This window comes from Merops nubicus, unplaced genomic scaffold (genome assembly GCF_000691845.1).
Source record: "Merops nubicus isolate BGI_N331 unplaced genomic scaffold, ASM69184v1 scaffold3542, whole genome shotgun sequence".
In the NCBI taxonomy this organism is placed as follows: Eukaryota; Metazoa; Chordata; class Aves; order Coraciiformes; family Meropidae; genus Merops; species Merops nubicus.
Window position 1 is genome coordinate 62,872 of NW_008592695.1, and position 15,831 is coordinate 78,702.

Here is a 15,831-nt window from a genome sequence, read left to right on the forward strand (position 1 = left end):
AGGTTTGGGATTTCTTCATGGTTTAACTTAGGTTTACCATGATTTATTAGCACTCCTTTAAAGAACTGGGGAACAAGCAGAATGAAAAATAAAGGTAATAAAAGAAGTCTTTATAAAATCAAGAGATGTCAGTTCTTGCAAGATGGGTGCTAAAGGCTTACTTGAATGTCTGGTGTGAAAGAATAATCTAAAGACCTGGTGGTTTGTAACTCAAATTGTCTGGCCTCATGGGAAATCTAGAAGTTGGATAAGCCAGTAGGAGATTATTGTAAGAGAAAGGAAGATGAGAAAGAAGAAATAAAACCCAGAAAGTTGTAATTTCTTTACCTGGTGTTGCATTTGAGTAACACCAGACAAGTTAGATTTTATGTTACTGCTAGAACTACAAAGTAGTATATAAAAAACCCTAGCTTTTAGCAGGCTGTCATACAAACCCACTTTTAACACTAGGCAACGATCATTTTCTATCAGAGACGAATGCATGCAAGCATACACAACTATATTTATGATATCTACCCTTATCTCCCTTGTCCCTCACATATTCCATACCTTTTCCTTGCTATGTTGGTTCTTTCTCTGCAATATCTCAAAGTGCCAAGTTATATCAATTAGCAGATGTAAAAGAAAAATGCAATCACAAGGAAAGAACTTGTAATGCTTAATATTTTTTAGTACGAAAAAATCTGAGGACTACAAGTACTGTCTAAGTAGTTTCTGCCTTTAAACTGCCTTTAATGAAATAGTCTAGTCTTTTTTTCTGACCCCCCCAAGGCAAAAACAGGAGAAAAAGAATGTAATTTTAACTATGAAGGTTGGAATTTATGCTATTAAATAGAAATATTCACAAATTACATTCACAGTAGTTTTCAAAATAATCACATACTCAAACCCTTCCTTAATCCACTGCAAACTCTTCTTCTAAATTTAGCTCTCCAGATTTCCTTTAAGAAATCATTCTTTTATATGAGAGCCAAAACCAATAAAAGCAAAGTGGAATATAATAAAGCAGGGATTTCATTCACATATAAATGTGTACACTTGTCGTCTTTGTGGTCATCCTGACTATTAAATAAACTTGAAATTCATAGTGAGGCTGGCTGGGAGCAGCATCATATACCTCTGCTATGTGGAACGACTTTTGGAGATGTTTTTAGGCGTTGCTATATAAAGCTTTGAACATTCTGGCACCATCGTTATACAAGTGAGTCAGCTGAGACTGAATCACCCTGATATGTGCAACTGAACTGAATGGATCTATCTTTTGAGTTTAGGATGTTCTTGCAATGTTAATTTTGTACCTATTTGGGGGCTGTGGGGAGAGATTTCAAGCTTCAATAATAAGTCAAAACTACCAAGTTTTACAATGTCTTTGACTTTTATTTTCCTTGACAGAAACAAACATTTTTAAAATTGCAAGGAGTGTGTGTGTGGGGGGTGTGTAACACAATGCCAGCCTCTGGGAAGGTTTTACGTGCATTTGTGTGCACAGGGTTTTCTTTTCTGTGAATCCAGAAACCCAGAGTTATTCCGACTTGAGCTGGCTTTTCCTAGATTGTTAATCACACTCCTCCTCCACACCCAGGACTCTGAAAGATTTGCACAGAACCACAAGTGAACTTTAAGTGAACAAAGAATTTCTCCGAGTGAGGCACCCCTTCTTGCACTACTGGGGTCAAATCCACAATCCTCTTGTGCCTCTTCCCACTCACAGAAGGGAACATTAGCATGGATCCATGCACAGCTTTCACAAATAATATTAGGTAAATCTGATAGAACGGAGACAATTCATGCATAATTATTCTTTGCATAGTCCTTTAGAACTTTTTTTTTTTCCTCATGCATCTTATTCCCATTTTGTCATACATTCCTCACCATGGTTATTAGGCTTTAAGATACCCTTGACAAATATGTAAACGGTATACTCTTCACTGGCATCAAACTGTGTTTAGATTTTTTGAGTTAGTAGGTAATGTACCAGTAAAAGAATAATTAATTCCTGAAGGACTGAGCACAAAAGCAAGCATATATTGTCTGAGAAACTGAAAAGTTTGACTAAATAGGATGTTTATGAATTATCATGCTGTCATCCAACTGTATCAGTATCTTTTTTTCATGTTGTTTACTAAATGCCATGCAAATTGATATAGAGATGGGTCACACAGTTCCAGAATTAACTGATGATGGTTTGGAGAATTTTTTTTTTCCCCTATTAATTCAGGCTTTTGGTAATGATGAAGTACAAACATCATAATGTAAAATGCCTTAGATTTATGGTCTCTCTGGGCTCTTTATATCCTGTACCAAATTTCTGTAAAGACATCTCCTGTGACTGCATGTGGAGTAATAGACCCTCAAGGTGGACTTTGTAGAAGTCACGCAGAATATAGGAATGTTGCATACAATTTACCTAAGGTGACTTATAAGTATCAAGTCATAACTTTAGAACAGAAGTAGTGAAATTCATCCAGCAAGTATATTAAGTCAGCTATTGGAAATCTAGTTCAAAGATATTGATTAGTATGCACTACCTTGTGATCTGGGGCAAATTTCTGTTTCTTTAAGGCATGATCAAACAAAATCCAATAAAGTAGGATAAAGAGAAATGGCTGCTTCTAACATACCCAGAAGCTAAAACACACACACAAAAGTGTTTTGCATGTTGAAAATACATTAATAGCTTCACAACATTATGTCCTTATATACTCCTCCATGTCAACTATCTTAGTGGAATAAGAAGCAGAAGCATGAAAAGAAAATAAGTTTATATGGTACTTTTTGCTTGGTCAAAAACAGATACTACTGAAAATCTGATCTCCAAAATGGCTCTTATGCTGTTTGCACCTCTGATGTGTAGGTGCTCTGACAACCTAGATAAGGTTCAGCCTTGTATTTCAGGATGGCAGAACTCTGCCTGCATGACATTCACTGTAACTTTGTGAACATTAGTTGTTTATGGGTCTGAGAAATATAGAAGAGGAAGAAACCGAAAAGACAGGAGAAGAGAGCACCTTCCCTCTGTCATGGAAATCAAGAATTTTTAAGGAAAGCAATGATGAAGGAATTAGTAGAATTTCAACAGTTACATTGCACCACTGACTCCCATGCATTTAGAAAGTCTCCCCACGAAATGCCTTTGCTTCTAATTCAGTAGATTTGTTTTCCCCACTGAACTTGAAAAAATAACTCTTCATCAGTCATACTGACTTAAAAGCAAAACCAAACAATCTGGTGCCTTCAGCCTCCTCGCAGAGCATACCTTTAGACTTCCCATCCTTGTTCTTTGATCTGTCTCTATTTGTGGTCATCTTTCACTGTGACACCCCTATTAGAAACAGCACTCCAGTGGTCAGCCACTGCTGGATAAAACACCAGTTACTTCAGCCTCGTCCTAGGCATTCATTAGCAGGATCACAGCATTTCTTTACTTTTGTCTTTCATCCAAAGTATTTCTAAACCCTTTTTTTTTTTTTGTTAAAATTCTCATACCTTGCTAGTAACAATTCTGCATCTGCTTATTTCTGATTCTATGCCTTGTTTCCTGTTTCTTCTAAACTGATATACTCTATGACTTATGCTTATAGTAACCTTAGCTTGTTTTCATGTTTTTGTGGTTTTTGATTCCTTAGGCTGTTAGGTAGAAAACTTCATTACTCTGTTACGTGTGTCCTGTTTTCCCCTGCATTGGGATAGATTGACATCTTCCTTTCAATACAAGCATTTCAAGTGACATTCTTCCCACACTCCTTTGTCTCTTAGACTGTCTGCCCAAGAGACCATATCTACCTTGTTCCTTGAGTTGAAGTGGTCTCATCTGCTCAGCCATTTTGCTGCATTCACTTTTTCTGGGAAAAGTGGGTGCTCAGGTGTTAGTGATTAATCACCTTCACCTAGATTTCCTTCTTTTGATTTCTCTTAAAGCAGTATCTCTTTGTTACTGTAATATCAAATTGTATGCATTCTCCCATGTGTTAGATCTGAAGCTTAGAAGAGTGCTCTCCTCTTCCACATCTTTCTTTTGATACCAGGCACACAAAAGGTGAAAATGAACACTTCAGAATCAAGGCAAAGGATGCCTTAAACTACACGCAGGAGGTAACCAAATGCCTCAACAACATAGGTACACAATATACAATCACAACAGTGACATACTTAAGTCATAATCACATGAGAAGAAGAAGGAAACAATTCATTAAGAACAGCAAAAACCAACATGGCACACCAAGCACTTTGTCCTTCCAGTATCCGAGGCCTCAGAAAACTGGGAAACTTCCACTACTTGACTCAAAACACTCTTTTATAAAGACATGATAATTCCTGTCATTCTGGAAGCATTCAGGAATTGTTCCTCTTGCAACTACTCAAACCCGTGAACACTGATCTGTTTTCCATGGTCTATCCTTTTTTTTCTGGAGGGGAAAAAAATACTATAACACTCTCTCTTTTGCACTGAAACAACATGTTTTTCACATTCTAAGTAATATTAAAGATTAAAAATGAAATTTAAGGTTTGATGTCAGTTCATTAGATGAAGGCCATTAATATTAGAACATCAATGCCCTACGGAGGAAGAAGTTGGGTGTTCTGGTACTACCACAATCTTTATACACAACGGACTTGCACTTAGCACAGCGTATTTTTGTAAGTTAGGCAGGTTACTACAATTGACTCATAACAATGGTTCCAGAAAGAAAAGGTTTCATAACTCTGTCTTCACTTTCCTGGGATAAATATACCTCATAATGTGAATACTTGCAGTGTAGTAAGCAAATATGATTTTCTCTCTCCTTGCACAATGAAACCCTTCAACAGACCACATAGGAACCTTTTGGTGTTTCACTCACCATGAGAGATTACTAGCTACTCAGACGATGATAAACTGCAAAGCCTTACATACACATCTTTGCTATTACAGTTATCTGGTCAGTCACTAAATGCAACAGTACAATTAAGCTTTATATTTTTCTTATAACAAAGTAAAGCATTACTAGAAACATTTAAAAAACTAGAACAGACAAAAATCCAACAGGATGGGGAACAGGGAGGTGAGAGAGAAATTTCAGCTCATTTACTCTAGTTCTGGTAAGATAAAGACACTTCTAAGTTAGGAATACCTTAAATTGCAGAAGACTAACAAAGGTGATGTAATGTGATGCCTCTTTGTTATCAAGCAAGACTGCATCAGCAGTAATTCCAATGCCAAGACACCTATCTTGTTTTAAACATTAGCACCCAAAATAACCACTCTTAAAAGGTCACGTTTATTTAAAAATAGCTTGCTTGCATTTTACATTAAAGTTAATTTACTTTACTAACCTTAAAAAATTAAATGCAAATGTATACAAATAATTTAAGCATCCTGTCAAAGTTCACATACACTCTGCTAGAGCAATGAAAATATTCAAGGTCGTTTGAAATCTTTCTTAACCATGTACCATCCTGGGGATTATTCTCTTGAAAATACATATTGAAGTGTTTCAGCACTCTCTTTATCAATTTCTATCCTTAAGAATAAACCCTATAATTTCCTATTTATAATGTGTTTTCCAGGCCATAACAAAGAAGCATACTGTACCTCTGGTGCTGATGGCTGTTGCCGATGTGGTTGTTAAGGCTACAGTGGTTGTGACTGTTGCAGTGGTAAGGGAGGGGATGACAGTAGTGGGAAGCAAAGTGTTGAAAACATCTGGTGAGTGGAAAAAAAAAATATAAAATAAAATCATATCATGCAAACAAAGGAGAACCATTATAGTGGTTTAATTTGTAAATACAAGTATGTAGAAAATGACTAAATTAAACATGATTAACATAAATTATTACTGGTATGACAGAGTACCTTTAAATTCTTGACATGATATCACTCCCAACATTTATAGTCAATCTTCAAGTATATGGAATTTAAAACACTGTTAAAATGACCAAGTTTCCACAGATCTGGAGAGTGACTGTTTTAGTGGCAAGAATCTATTTCTTCTTTGAGCCATTTTAAAGGTCTCATATCGTAGAAACCATATACGGATGAAACATGCTGTGTCAGAGTGGGAGATGAAAAAAACAACACCATCATGCTAAAATAAACACAGACGTGTTAACGAGAAATGGCTGTATGTTAAAACACCCACTTTCAGACAGACTTGATGGAAGGAAAAAGGGGAGAAAATGCTACTAACTATATGAGCTGCTTTTTCCGGACTGTTTTTCTTCTTCCCACACATTTGTTTAAGACACTGTTGTCTGCTAAGATCCAGAGCAGAGTATATTTCACAATCTTTACCCTTATTAGCAATCATAGTCATCTTTTAGTCATCCTTAACACTTAAAACTTATTTTTAATACAAGCAATACAGTATTACTTTCAAACAGTTTAGAATTAAAAACCAGAAATGCAAACAATATTACGATTAAAACCCCCATGTAATACAAGCATACAAGTCAGAAAAATGTGTAGCCCTGATGACAGCATCCTACAAACCCCTTCAGCTTTTGGTTAAGCAAGTGCATCTAAGCCAGGCTTAGGTGTGCCACTGCTTTCCTTGAGAGAACCAACAACGTCTCTTGCAAAATACTCCAGACCAGAGCAGAACATAACCAGATACACAGAGAGAAAATAGGTTGATCACACTGCCAAAAGCAATAAAGACCAGTAGCACTTTGCTTATAAGGTGATTGCAGGTTTTAAAGAACAAACAAACAAAAGCCCTGAAGAGAGCTACAGAAAAGCACTTCTGTGAGGACATAAAAAGCATCTGACATTTTTCAGGTTATTTATACTTCAGGTTTAAAAGGAAAGGACTAGTTTCTCAGCAATTGATGGTGGGCAACCCATTCCACACTGATTTCAGTGAAAATATCTCGGAAGGCTGCTATTCAAAGCAATAAAAGAGTGAAACTCTGACCCACAATCTGTCTTCCCGTGCTGTGGAAAGAAATGCAATTGGTCTCCAAGTACCATCGATTCTGACTGAAATCAATGGAAGCTGAAGCAGCTCAGACCATTACAGTACTGGGCCCTACAGAACACATTTCAGACAGGGACCTTGAGTTCAGAGTTGTGTAATTACTCTCTTAAGACTTCAAATTAGCACGCTTACCTTATTTTCACACTGCATGACAGATTATTTTGCCACTTTAAAAGACTCCTTGTCACTTAACATCTATGAGTCACCTACAATTTTCTGCATTCCTCTAGTTTCGACAAAAAACAGCACTCTTCTCTCTGGAATCTACACTTGTGTGATTTTCCACTTTTGAAGCCATTATTAAATGGCATGAGACCTCTCTTTTATCCATTGTGAACTGATATTTAATCTGTTTTTCCATACAAAATATTCTCAAGCCAGAAAAATTAAACCAGGCCTTAAAAAAAACCCACAGCGCAGCCACATTAATCACCAGGGAAAATGGTAACATTACCTGGAGTGTGAGTACCACAATAATTAAACAGAAGTGAGTATAACAAGCATTAGAAATAAATTAACATGTTAAAAAGATACGTGTCACCTGTACTGATCTATGCAATTGCTTCTCATGAAGGGAAACTCCTTCCCTGATAAGTATCTGCTAAAAACTAAATCAAAGAGAAAAAAAAAACCCACCTACTTCATAAGGAGTGCAAAGCTTGTTTATTAAGAAAGCTTTACAAACCAGTCTTGTACATAAAACCTAATTACTGTGACTTATAGTTCCATTAATTATCTTTCTTAAATATGCCATTTACTTAAGACTGTGCAATGGCATGCTAACTACAACTGGCAAAACCAGCTATGGTTTTATGACAGTGCTTTTCATTCTGCGAACTCACTGTCTACCTATTTTACCACACAATATCTTAAATGTGTCACTGGTGAATTAGAAGTTAATTGCTTTCTGGTTTCTCTTCTGATTGAAGTATTTCCAATAGGCTTTTTATTTTAAAAGAAAGGCTACCAAGGAAACAGACCAGTTACAAGAACTACGATACATCAGTATTTTAGTACAGATGTGATTTACCTTTTCTGATCACATCAAGAGTAATGAAAATATGCTGAAACTTGGTTCCTGATCAAAGTCACAAACTCTGATGCCAAACATCAAAATGGCAGCTTGTCAGAAGCCTCGAAGAGCAACATGTAAATATAAGCAGTGACATTGTCTTTGTTTCTTTCTTAGCAGACTAAGGTGAAATTCACCATGCAAATGCTCCTTTGCTCACAGCATTACAGTTACTTGCTGTCAAAGACTACAGCTCAAGATACTAACCAAGAATCAGCAGCCTGAAGGAAACTGCACTGCCCAAGCAATGAAGTCAAGTCTTCTCTGGACTCTAGGAATGCTTGGTTCATACTTGCTTAGGTTCAAAGCTCTGCCCAGTAAAATCACTTCTTTAATGACTTGACAGTGTGCAACAACGTGGAGTCTCACAAAAATTTTACTTGTCTTTGCCTTGAAGTTGCTTTTGCATAAGAGAATGCAGAATATGCACTTTGGAAAAAAAAGAGAAGTAATGTGCAGCTCCTCTCATTCTCTCATCATGTATTGTAGGTATATGAGGTAAGTGGGTTTGGTAGCTCCCAGAAATCAGACAGACTACAAGTATAAACTGATACTCAACAGCACAGGCTTCTCTTTAAGGCCTATGAATCATGCTGTTTTAAAGAGGGTGTGCTGTTTCATTTGCATGCCAGAAAAGGGTATTACAATTTGACCTGCTCCTACTCCTGTAGGACTTTTTGGTCATTGTTTTTACTGCAGGGCACACCGATCTTCTCTTACCGGTGAGGCACACCTTATGCTATCCAAAGCTCCCTGTTGGCAGCTGTTCAGAAACACGCTATCAAAGGGACTATATACACTTGTCCTCTTGAACCCTCTGTCAAGAAAGGTCTTAACAGAATGGATATGCAGATTTGTACCCAAAAAAATCGGTGTTGGAGTGAAACTTAATTGCATTTTCTGGCCTGGCAACTTCTGAGTCTAATTGTTTTATCTGGAAACAAAATTTTGTTTATGACTTTCATGCCAGTAAATACTGAAAACTTTATGACCAAGAGACCCTGTAGAGTGGAACTTTTTAATTCAAGTAGCCATACTCAAATCAATGCACCAGATCGCTATTTCAGTAATACTAAGGTATTAATCCTTAGTCTCCTGTGAAGCAGAAAATAGCTATATTTTGCAGATGGGGAACCAAAGAAGATAGAAAAGCCATGCTCAGAGATCTAAAAGTCAAGCAATTATTGTCACTATTAATTTTGAAACCATTCCTAAAATGAAAATTTGTTGACAGATATTCAGTCAAAAATTCAATAATGTATTTAACTCACTACCTCTGAAATGCAAACAATTCACAGAGAACTAACTGTCTCCTTAAAAGTTTTTGGAAATAGGATTTCATGGCAAGGGGAGTTACTGACTCCAGTCCCAACTATTTTTCACATATGTTCCCACAGGTTATACAGGTAAGACCTGAGCTGGATTTTCAGTTCAAGAGACAGGGTCCTAATCTCTCTAGCAGCACAGGGGCCAAGCTGCAAATACTCAGCCAAGAACTCTCTTTTCAGTGGTGTAATGTCACTGGACAGTGTATGCAGACAAGAGTATGGAGAAGGTCTTAGAAAGGCATTCTTCGTGGCCAGTACTGTCTGTGAGTACAACATCAAGATATACAAGCACTGGCAAGGTGAGGGCAGACAGTAAGTAACCTGATGGCTGACTGCAAGTGGACAGTGGAAAAAGGAGCAGCACACAATGCCTACAATGCCTGGCTTGGTCTGGAGGCTGCTCTTTAGCAGAGGCACAGAAGTTAGTCTGTTTACAAGTAGAAGAATAGTGTTGTACAAGATCAGCTCAAAACACTGCCAACCCCTGTTTGATTAAAATTTCCTGTTTGCCTCCCCTTCTTTCTGAAACTGATGCCACATTCTTCTTACTAAGTCAGAAGACATTCATCCATTTAAGTGCAGGGTGCCTGGACAAGTTATTCTCACTGCCAATTTGACCCTAAGCATTTTTACTCTCCATTTCCAAAGAAACAAGAAATGGTTCTGTTGGTTTAGCAGGTTTATGTGAAAGATAGATCTGATCTACTGAAAATACTTGAGGAGTTTGATAAAAATGCAACCAATATTCTGAGATGAGTAAGCACAATTCAGACAAGAATAGCTGTTGCTGATAAAAATGTAAAGGCTTTTGTTCTAAGCTTGACAACAGCTGACAGAAAAATTAAAGGACAAAGTGATAATGATGGATAGCCTTTGCTGTATTTTGACTAAGAAGGAAAGAAATTTTAAGTGGTAAACTGAACTGAGTGATGACCTACCTGTGAAACAATCTCACTATTCTGTGCAAAATTTAATCAGTCTGTAGTATGTACTATTAAATAATTAAGTAAGGTTTTAAATTCAAAGGGAGCTGCAGTTAGCCTTGCTCCAAGAAAAAGGGACTGAACAAAAGGATCATTCGGCTTGAATATCATGTGTCAATAGCTCCTTAGCACTTGTACTGAATGTTCATGAAGACTCACAGACTTGAGGTCATGGGGTTCTTTTTCCTATTTGATTCAGATTTATGAAACACTGAAATTGCAATTAGGTGCTTGACATTTTTGCTAGCAAATCAGATGTCATGAAAAAATATCCAAACCCTGGTAACAAAAAGCTCCAAGTAAATCTAGACCCCTAGCTAAAACTGTTAGAGACTTCTAAGATGTTCCATGAGCCTGTAGACAACATTTAATGTTAGAAGACGTGGGACAACTCATTAAAGCTTGTTTAAACAAAGTTTGGTTGCAAAGTCAGGACAGAAGAAAAACAAATCAAGTGTTAAGAGATACAAGGATTTTCATCTCATTGCTCTTTTATCTTAAGTTAGCAATTAGGAAGAACAATAGTCCTCTATTCTTATAGAAGGTATAATAGTTTGGTGGTTTGGATTTTTTTTTTCCTATTTCAAAAGCACTAGGTTTCAATAGCAAATGAAGGAGGATGAAGTATTACAAATTTTCAGCAAAAAAAAAGTAATGTCTCAAAAATGAATCAAAAAGTGCATACATATCTACACATCCCTCACCCAAATTCTACCCTTAGGAAGTTAACAATATAACTTGAAAGAATAAAGTCCTTTTCAATATTAGCACTTAGTATTGGTGGTATAATGTCATCTCAAATTACTTAAAAGTTCATCCTTTAAAATGAAGACCTGATACGACTCTATGGAACATTTTGTAACACACGCTCTGACCAGCATTGCTTATGACAAATTGAAATGTGATAAATATGAAACAAAAAGTTTAGTAGCAAGTTCCTTCTGATTATGCCATCTCAATTGATGCTGAAATACGAAGAAAAAGTTAACTGTCCTAAATCGTTTTGAAACAACTCCTCTATTGAATAGCCCATTTATTTTGTGCAGCAAAGCAACAGCAGGACTCAAAAAGACTGTGGGTGTGTGAAAGGCTGACCTTCCACCAGTAAAGCCAGGTCAGGCTCGGAACAGTTGTGTGAGCTTTCAGAAAATGAGCTGTGGCTCTCAGGCAAGTGAAAAGAAAGCAGCAATGGGAAGGAAGTGCCTTCATGCAGCACAGAGGCCATGGTAAGGGCGGGCAGGTTCTCACGGCTGAGAGCAGTGACTGGCTCAGTGACCTTCCTCCTGTCCCCCAGGCGGGGCTGCCCAGGCTCAGGCCAGCTCTCACTGGGGGACCTGTGTCAGGCACCCTGGGAGGGATATTTAGACAAAGCCCACCTCTACCACCTTCCATGGGGACCCTAACAAGCAGAGCATGTTGAGTGGAGGTAGCCCTAGCCCCCAGCCTTCCTCTTGAACCTCTGCCCTTGCACACAACAGAATTTAGGATTTAGTGGGCACTGGGTCTATGCATTTTATAATGCTCATGATTACTTGCTAAAATGAAAGAGTAGCAGTAAACACACAAAAAAGGACATTTTTCTTTTTTCTTGTTTTTTCCTAGCTAGATAAACATGCCCTTTCTCCACAGCACAGATGTTGCCAGAAATACTGCTTTGTCACCTGGAGACTAGAGCAGTCTGCTGCACACACTGTTGGTGGAGTTGCACACAGAGACCAGAGGAAACCTGAATCACATATTTCACAGGAAAGCATCTACCCTGAACATTTAAGTATTGCATTAGTGGCTGATAACTTTCAAAATGTAGGGTTTGACCTTTGAAGCCCTCTGTGCTTACTTTAGGGATCATTTTGCTCCCTACACCACTGCACTGAATTTGTGACCAGCAAAAGCACTTTAGCTGCAGCTCCCTTGAAACAGAAAGAGAAGTTTGCAATGAAGGCCCTGAGATGCTGGAACATGCTCCCATTTCATTGCCCATCAGACTCATTGTTTGTCTCACCATTCTTGCTCTCAATGAAGTAGGAGAATAAAAAGTGATATAACAGTGATATAACCTATTCTATCAATAGGTATTTACCTATTGCTGTTCAGTTTTGCTTGGGCAGATTATGCGAATGGCAATATCTGTACTGTAGAAAACAAGTCATAACACATTATTTCTTAATTTTTAATTGTGCTAGAACCAGATAATACACAGAGAATATAAAAGGATAAATTTCATAAGATAATAACTTGACCTGATAACTAGATATTAAAGATTATCTTAGTACCACAGAAATCTAAATTCTCAAGCAGGAAAAATCTTTCATAACAAAGAATCTGTTTTCAACTGCTCTAAGTTTTAGTTCATTAACAGTTTTTAGTGCAACAGGTACTTCTAAGGACAAATCAAAACAAGTATTCCTTTCTGATTTAGTAGTAGTAATATTAATAAAGCCTATTACTTTAAGGGATTCATTCTATCTTGTATAAAATCCCATCCTTCTAATTAAAGCAGTTACAAACACTGCACTGAGCCAATCCCTGAAGCTTATGCAACTTGTCTTTTGTAAATTAAGTAAAATTTGAGGAACATGCAATAGGTTAAAATAAAGAACCTTATAACTCAACATTTTAAATAAAAAGATAAAGTTTAGAGCATTGAGACTTCAGCCTCAAATGAAGTAGCTTTACTTATAGAAAAGCATCTATACAAGTCTTGACTTTGTTTACAACACTACATTAACAAATAGATATGCAGTAAAGAACGGATCTCCGCCTTGAGGTTTTGTAAGATCATTTACACAGCATAGACCAAATGTTAGGGAAAAGGAGGCAGCATTATTCCCACTTCACATCTGGGGAAATGAACACAGAAGAATATGTGGATTATCTTGTATTTTTTACAGACTTCTGAGCCTGACAGGGAAGTTCAGAACAAATCTCCTGAGCCCCATCTTAATCCTTCACTAAAAACCCAAAACAAATCCAAAACACAAAAGAAAACAAAACCTCTTAAAATTCTATTTTAAAAAAGCAGTTGTCCTTATACCTGAAGTGTCAATTTCACTGCATTCAAGACAAAATGTTACCATAAAAGCCACCAAACATCCTGGATTAATAAAGCCAGCATGATGTGCCCCAGAAGCACAGCAATCTATCATTATTAATATGGTATTCTAGGCCCATTGTCACTGCTTAAAAATCACATTAAGGCTGTGATGTTCATTTTTATTCTTTTTAAGTAAACAGACAAGCCATAATTCCTTGTTTCTCCAAGCCATAAAATCGGAGTAGTCAAAATTAAATTAAATAAAGTACCAGCAACTGGCACTTGAGAACATCTGAGGAAAAGCTAATATACAATATGAATTCATACACCAGCAGCCTTGAACAAAACAGCTTTGTCAGAAGGACACTCAATTCTTTGTGTGAAAAAAAATTTGAAGACATTGAGCCAGAACTGCACTAGGAAGAAGAAAGAGGCCATGGAGAATTTTCTAAAATTTCCCTATTAAGAACACAAGAGTTCAAATTAAATGGAGATAAAAAGATTGTTGATCTCAATTTTATTAAGGTTGCTACTTTCATTTCTCTGACAAATTCAGGACAAATTGCTGAAATAGCTTAAACTGAAAACTCACTGCAAGAATTTTAAGTAAAACTTAAATTTTAAGGTTTATGTTTAAAGTAAGATAATAGAGAATGTTATTTATTTTACATTACTTTATTTCAACATAAAATCAAAGAGGTCCAGCACTAATCTGAAATGCTTTATCACAGTGGGATAGCTGTATCCCATTGAAAATCACCTTAGGCAAGATAATGGCATCTTTGCAACCTAAAATACTGTTTATTGCATTTCTTTGCACTGTCTTCGACTAATATATTTAATTCTCACATTCTTATCACCATAGTGCATTACCTGAGAAAACAAGGTCCTATCTTGTTAGCTGCCACTCCTTTATGCTTTTTTTTTCTTCAAGGAATTCTATACATTTACTTGAATTTCCCCCATGACTCTTTGGCTTTGTTTAACGTACTGCTATGAATGGTGGCACACATGCAATATAGCCAAGACTTCAGTTTATTAAAACTATACAGCTTCTGTTCAGGCAGGGAGACATATGGTACCTTAACTACTAAGCCATCAGATAGGACAGTTCACCAATGGAATACCACAGTATTTGTTATAAATAACGCTTGGTCATCTCTGCCAATCTATTTCAAACAAAATAATATACAAAGCAGTGCAAAGAGTTTTCAGTTCCTGCTTGTGAATGATGAAAACCATCCAGAGCTCTCCTCAATAAAACAGTGAACTTGCACTTCAACATGTCAGCCTTCTTTAACCCTTCCCTGCCTCCTGCTGATCAAGGATTAGGAAACCTGCAGAAAATATAAAATACAGAAACCACAGAGGGAAAAACAAATCCACTAGTCCACTGACCCACAGCAGTATCTCAAGAGTAAAACACTTTACCCATTCCTACAGTTTTACTATGTAAAACTTTTTTTTTCTGTCTTTCCTCAACTCCTCTGGTTTGGTTTTTTTTCTTCATTTACTATGAGGGTTAATACGGGTAGTTTCAGCTGAAAGACACCCTCCTCAGGCACAAACTTACCAAGCAAAAGCAATTTTTTTCTTCAAGGGCATATGTGGGGAGTAAACAGTCTGTGTGGATACTGATGAAGGAAAAGCAAAGAAAATGCATGTCAGAGTATAAAGTAGATAAAGAAAAGGGAAATGAAACCTTTAATTCTTCTGTCTTTAGGCCTTCTAACAAGAGAAGAGTACTCCTGACTGAAAATTGTTTGGACTACTCTTCCCTCAAATGACAAATCACCTTACACCATAACATGAACTTCATCAGCTGTAGCAGGTATCAGGAGACACGTTCACAGGCACCTGCTGGGTAAGATTCTTGTAAGATTGTAACCCAAAGGGGTTACAACTTTCTTACTGCTAGTGAGGGAACCACAGCCTGTGAAAGAAGGAGGAGGGGCTCCTCCTTTTGGAGGAGGGCTAAAGATGCTTAGACTGAACCTATAGTGTGAAGAAAGATGTTATGAAGATTTTTAAATTTTGTTCAGGGAAATTTCAAATTTTTGTCAGTCTGAGCTGTATTCTTTGTTGGAAGAATACTGAAAAAAGGGACAGAAAAATATTTGCTGTAAGTAAAATAGTAAGAGTATACTGTAAGAAATATTTAATTGAATATTTTCTCCTTTACACAGTATAGAAATTCAGGTTAAGGTAAACTCCAGAAAGTTCAGACATTATTAATCATTAAAATTACAAAAAGCAAAAATAAAATAATCAGAACTAGCAATTATTAATATCAAATTATGGATGTTAGTAATATTAATGGTTTGAGATGAGCAAATTTCTAAGTGTCTACTTCTCTCGGAGCCTCTATGCTTATCTTCACACGTGACCAGAGACCTTAGACATGGAAGTTTTCAAAGCTCTCTAAGAAACATGCACAATTTTTACAGAAGCTTTCCCT

The 15,831-nt window shown here is 36.8% G+C and overlaps 1 protein-coding gene across 1 annotated transcript in view; it reads right to left on the reverse strand.

Moving 5' to 3' along the window:
- CADM2 (cell adhesion molecule 2) overlaps nt 1-15,831 on the reverse strand; it is a gene marked incomplete at its 5' end in the record, with an annotated part of 92,095 nt that overhangs the window by 38,300 nt on the left and 37,964 nt on the right. The window contains one exon of the mRNA XM_008935217.1: nt 5,573-5,683. Within this exon, the coding sequence (XP_008933465.1) occupies nt 5,573-5,683 (111 nt within the window). The remainder of the gene's footprint in view (nt 1-5,572; nt 5,684-15,831) is intronic.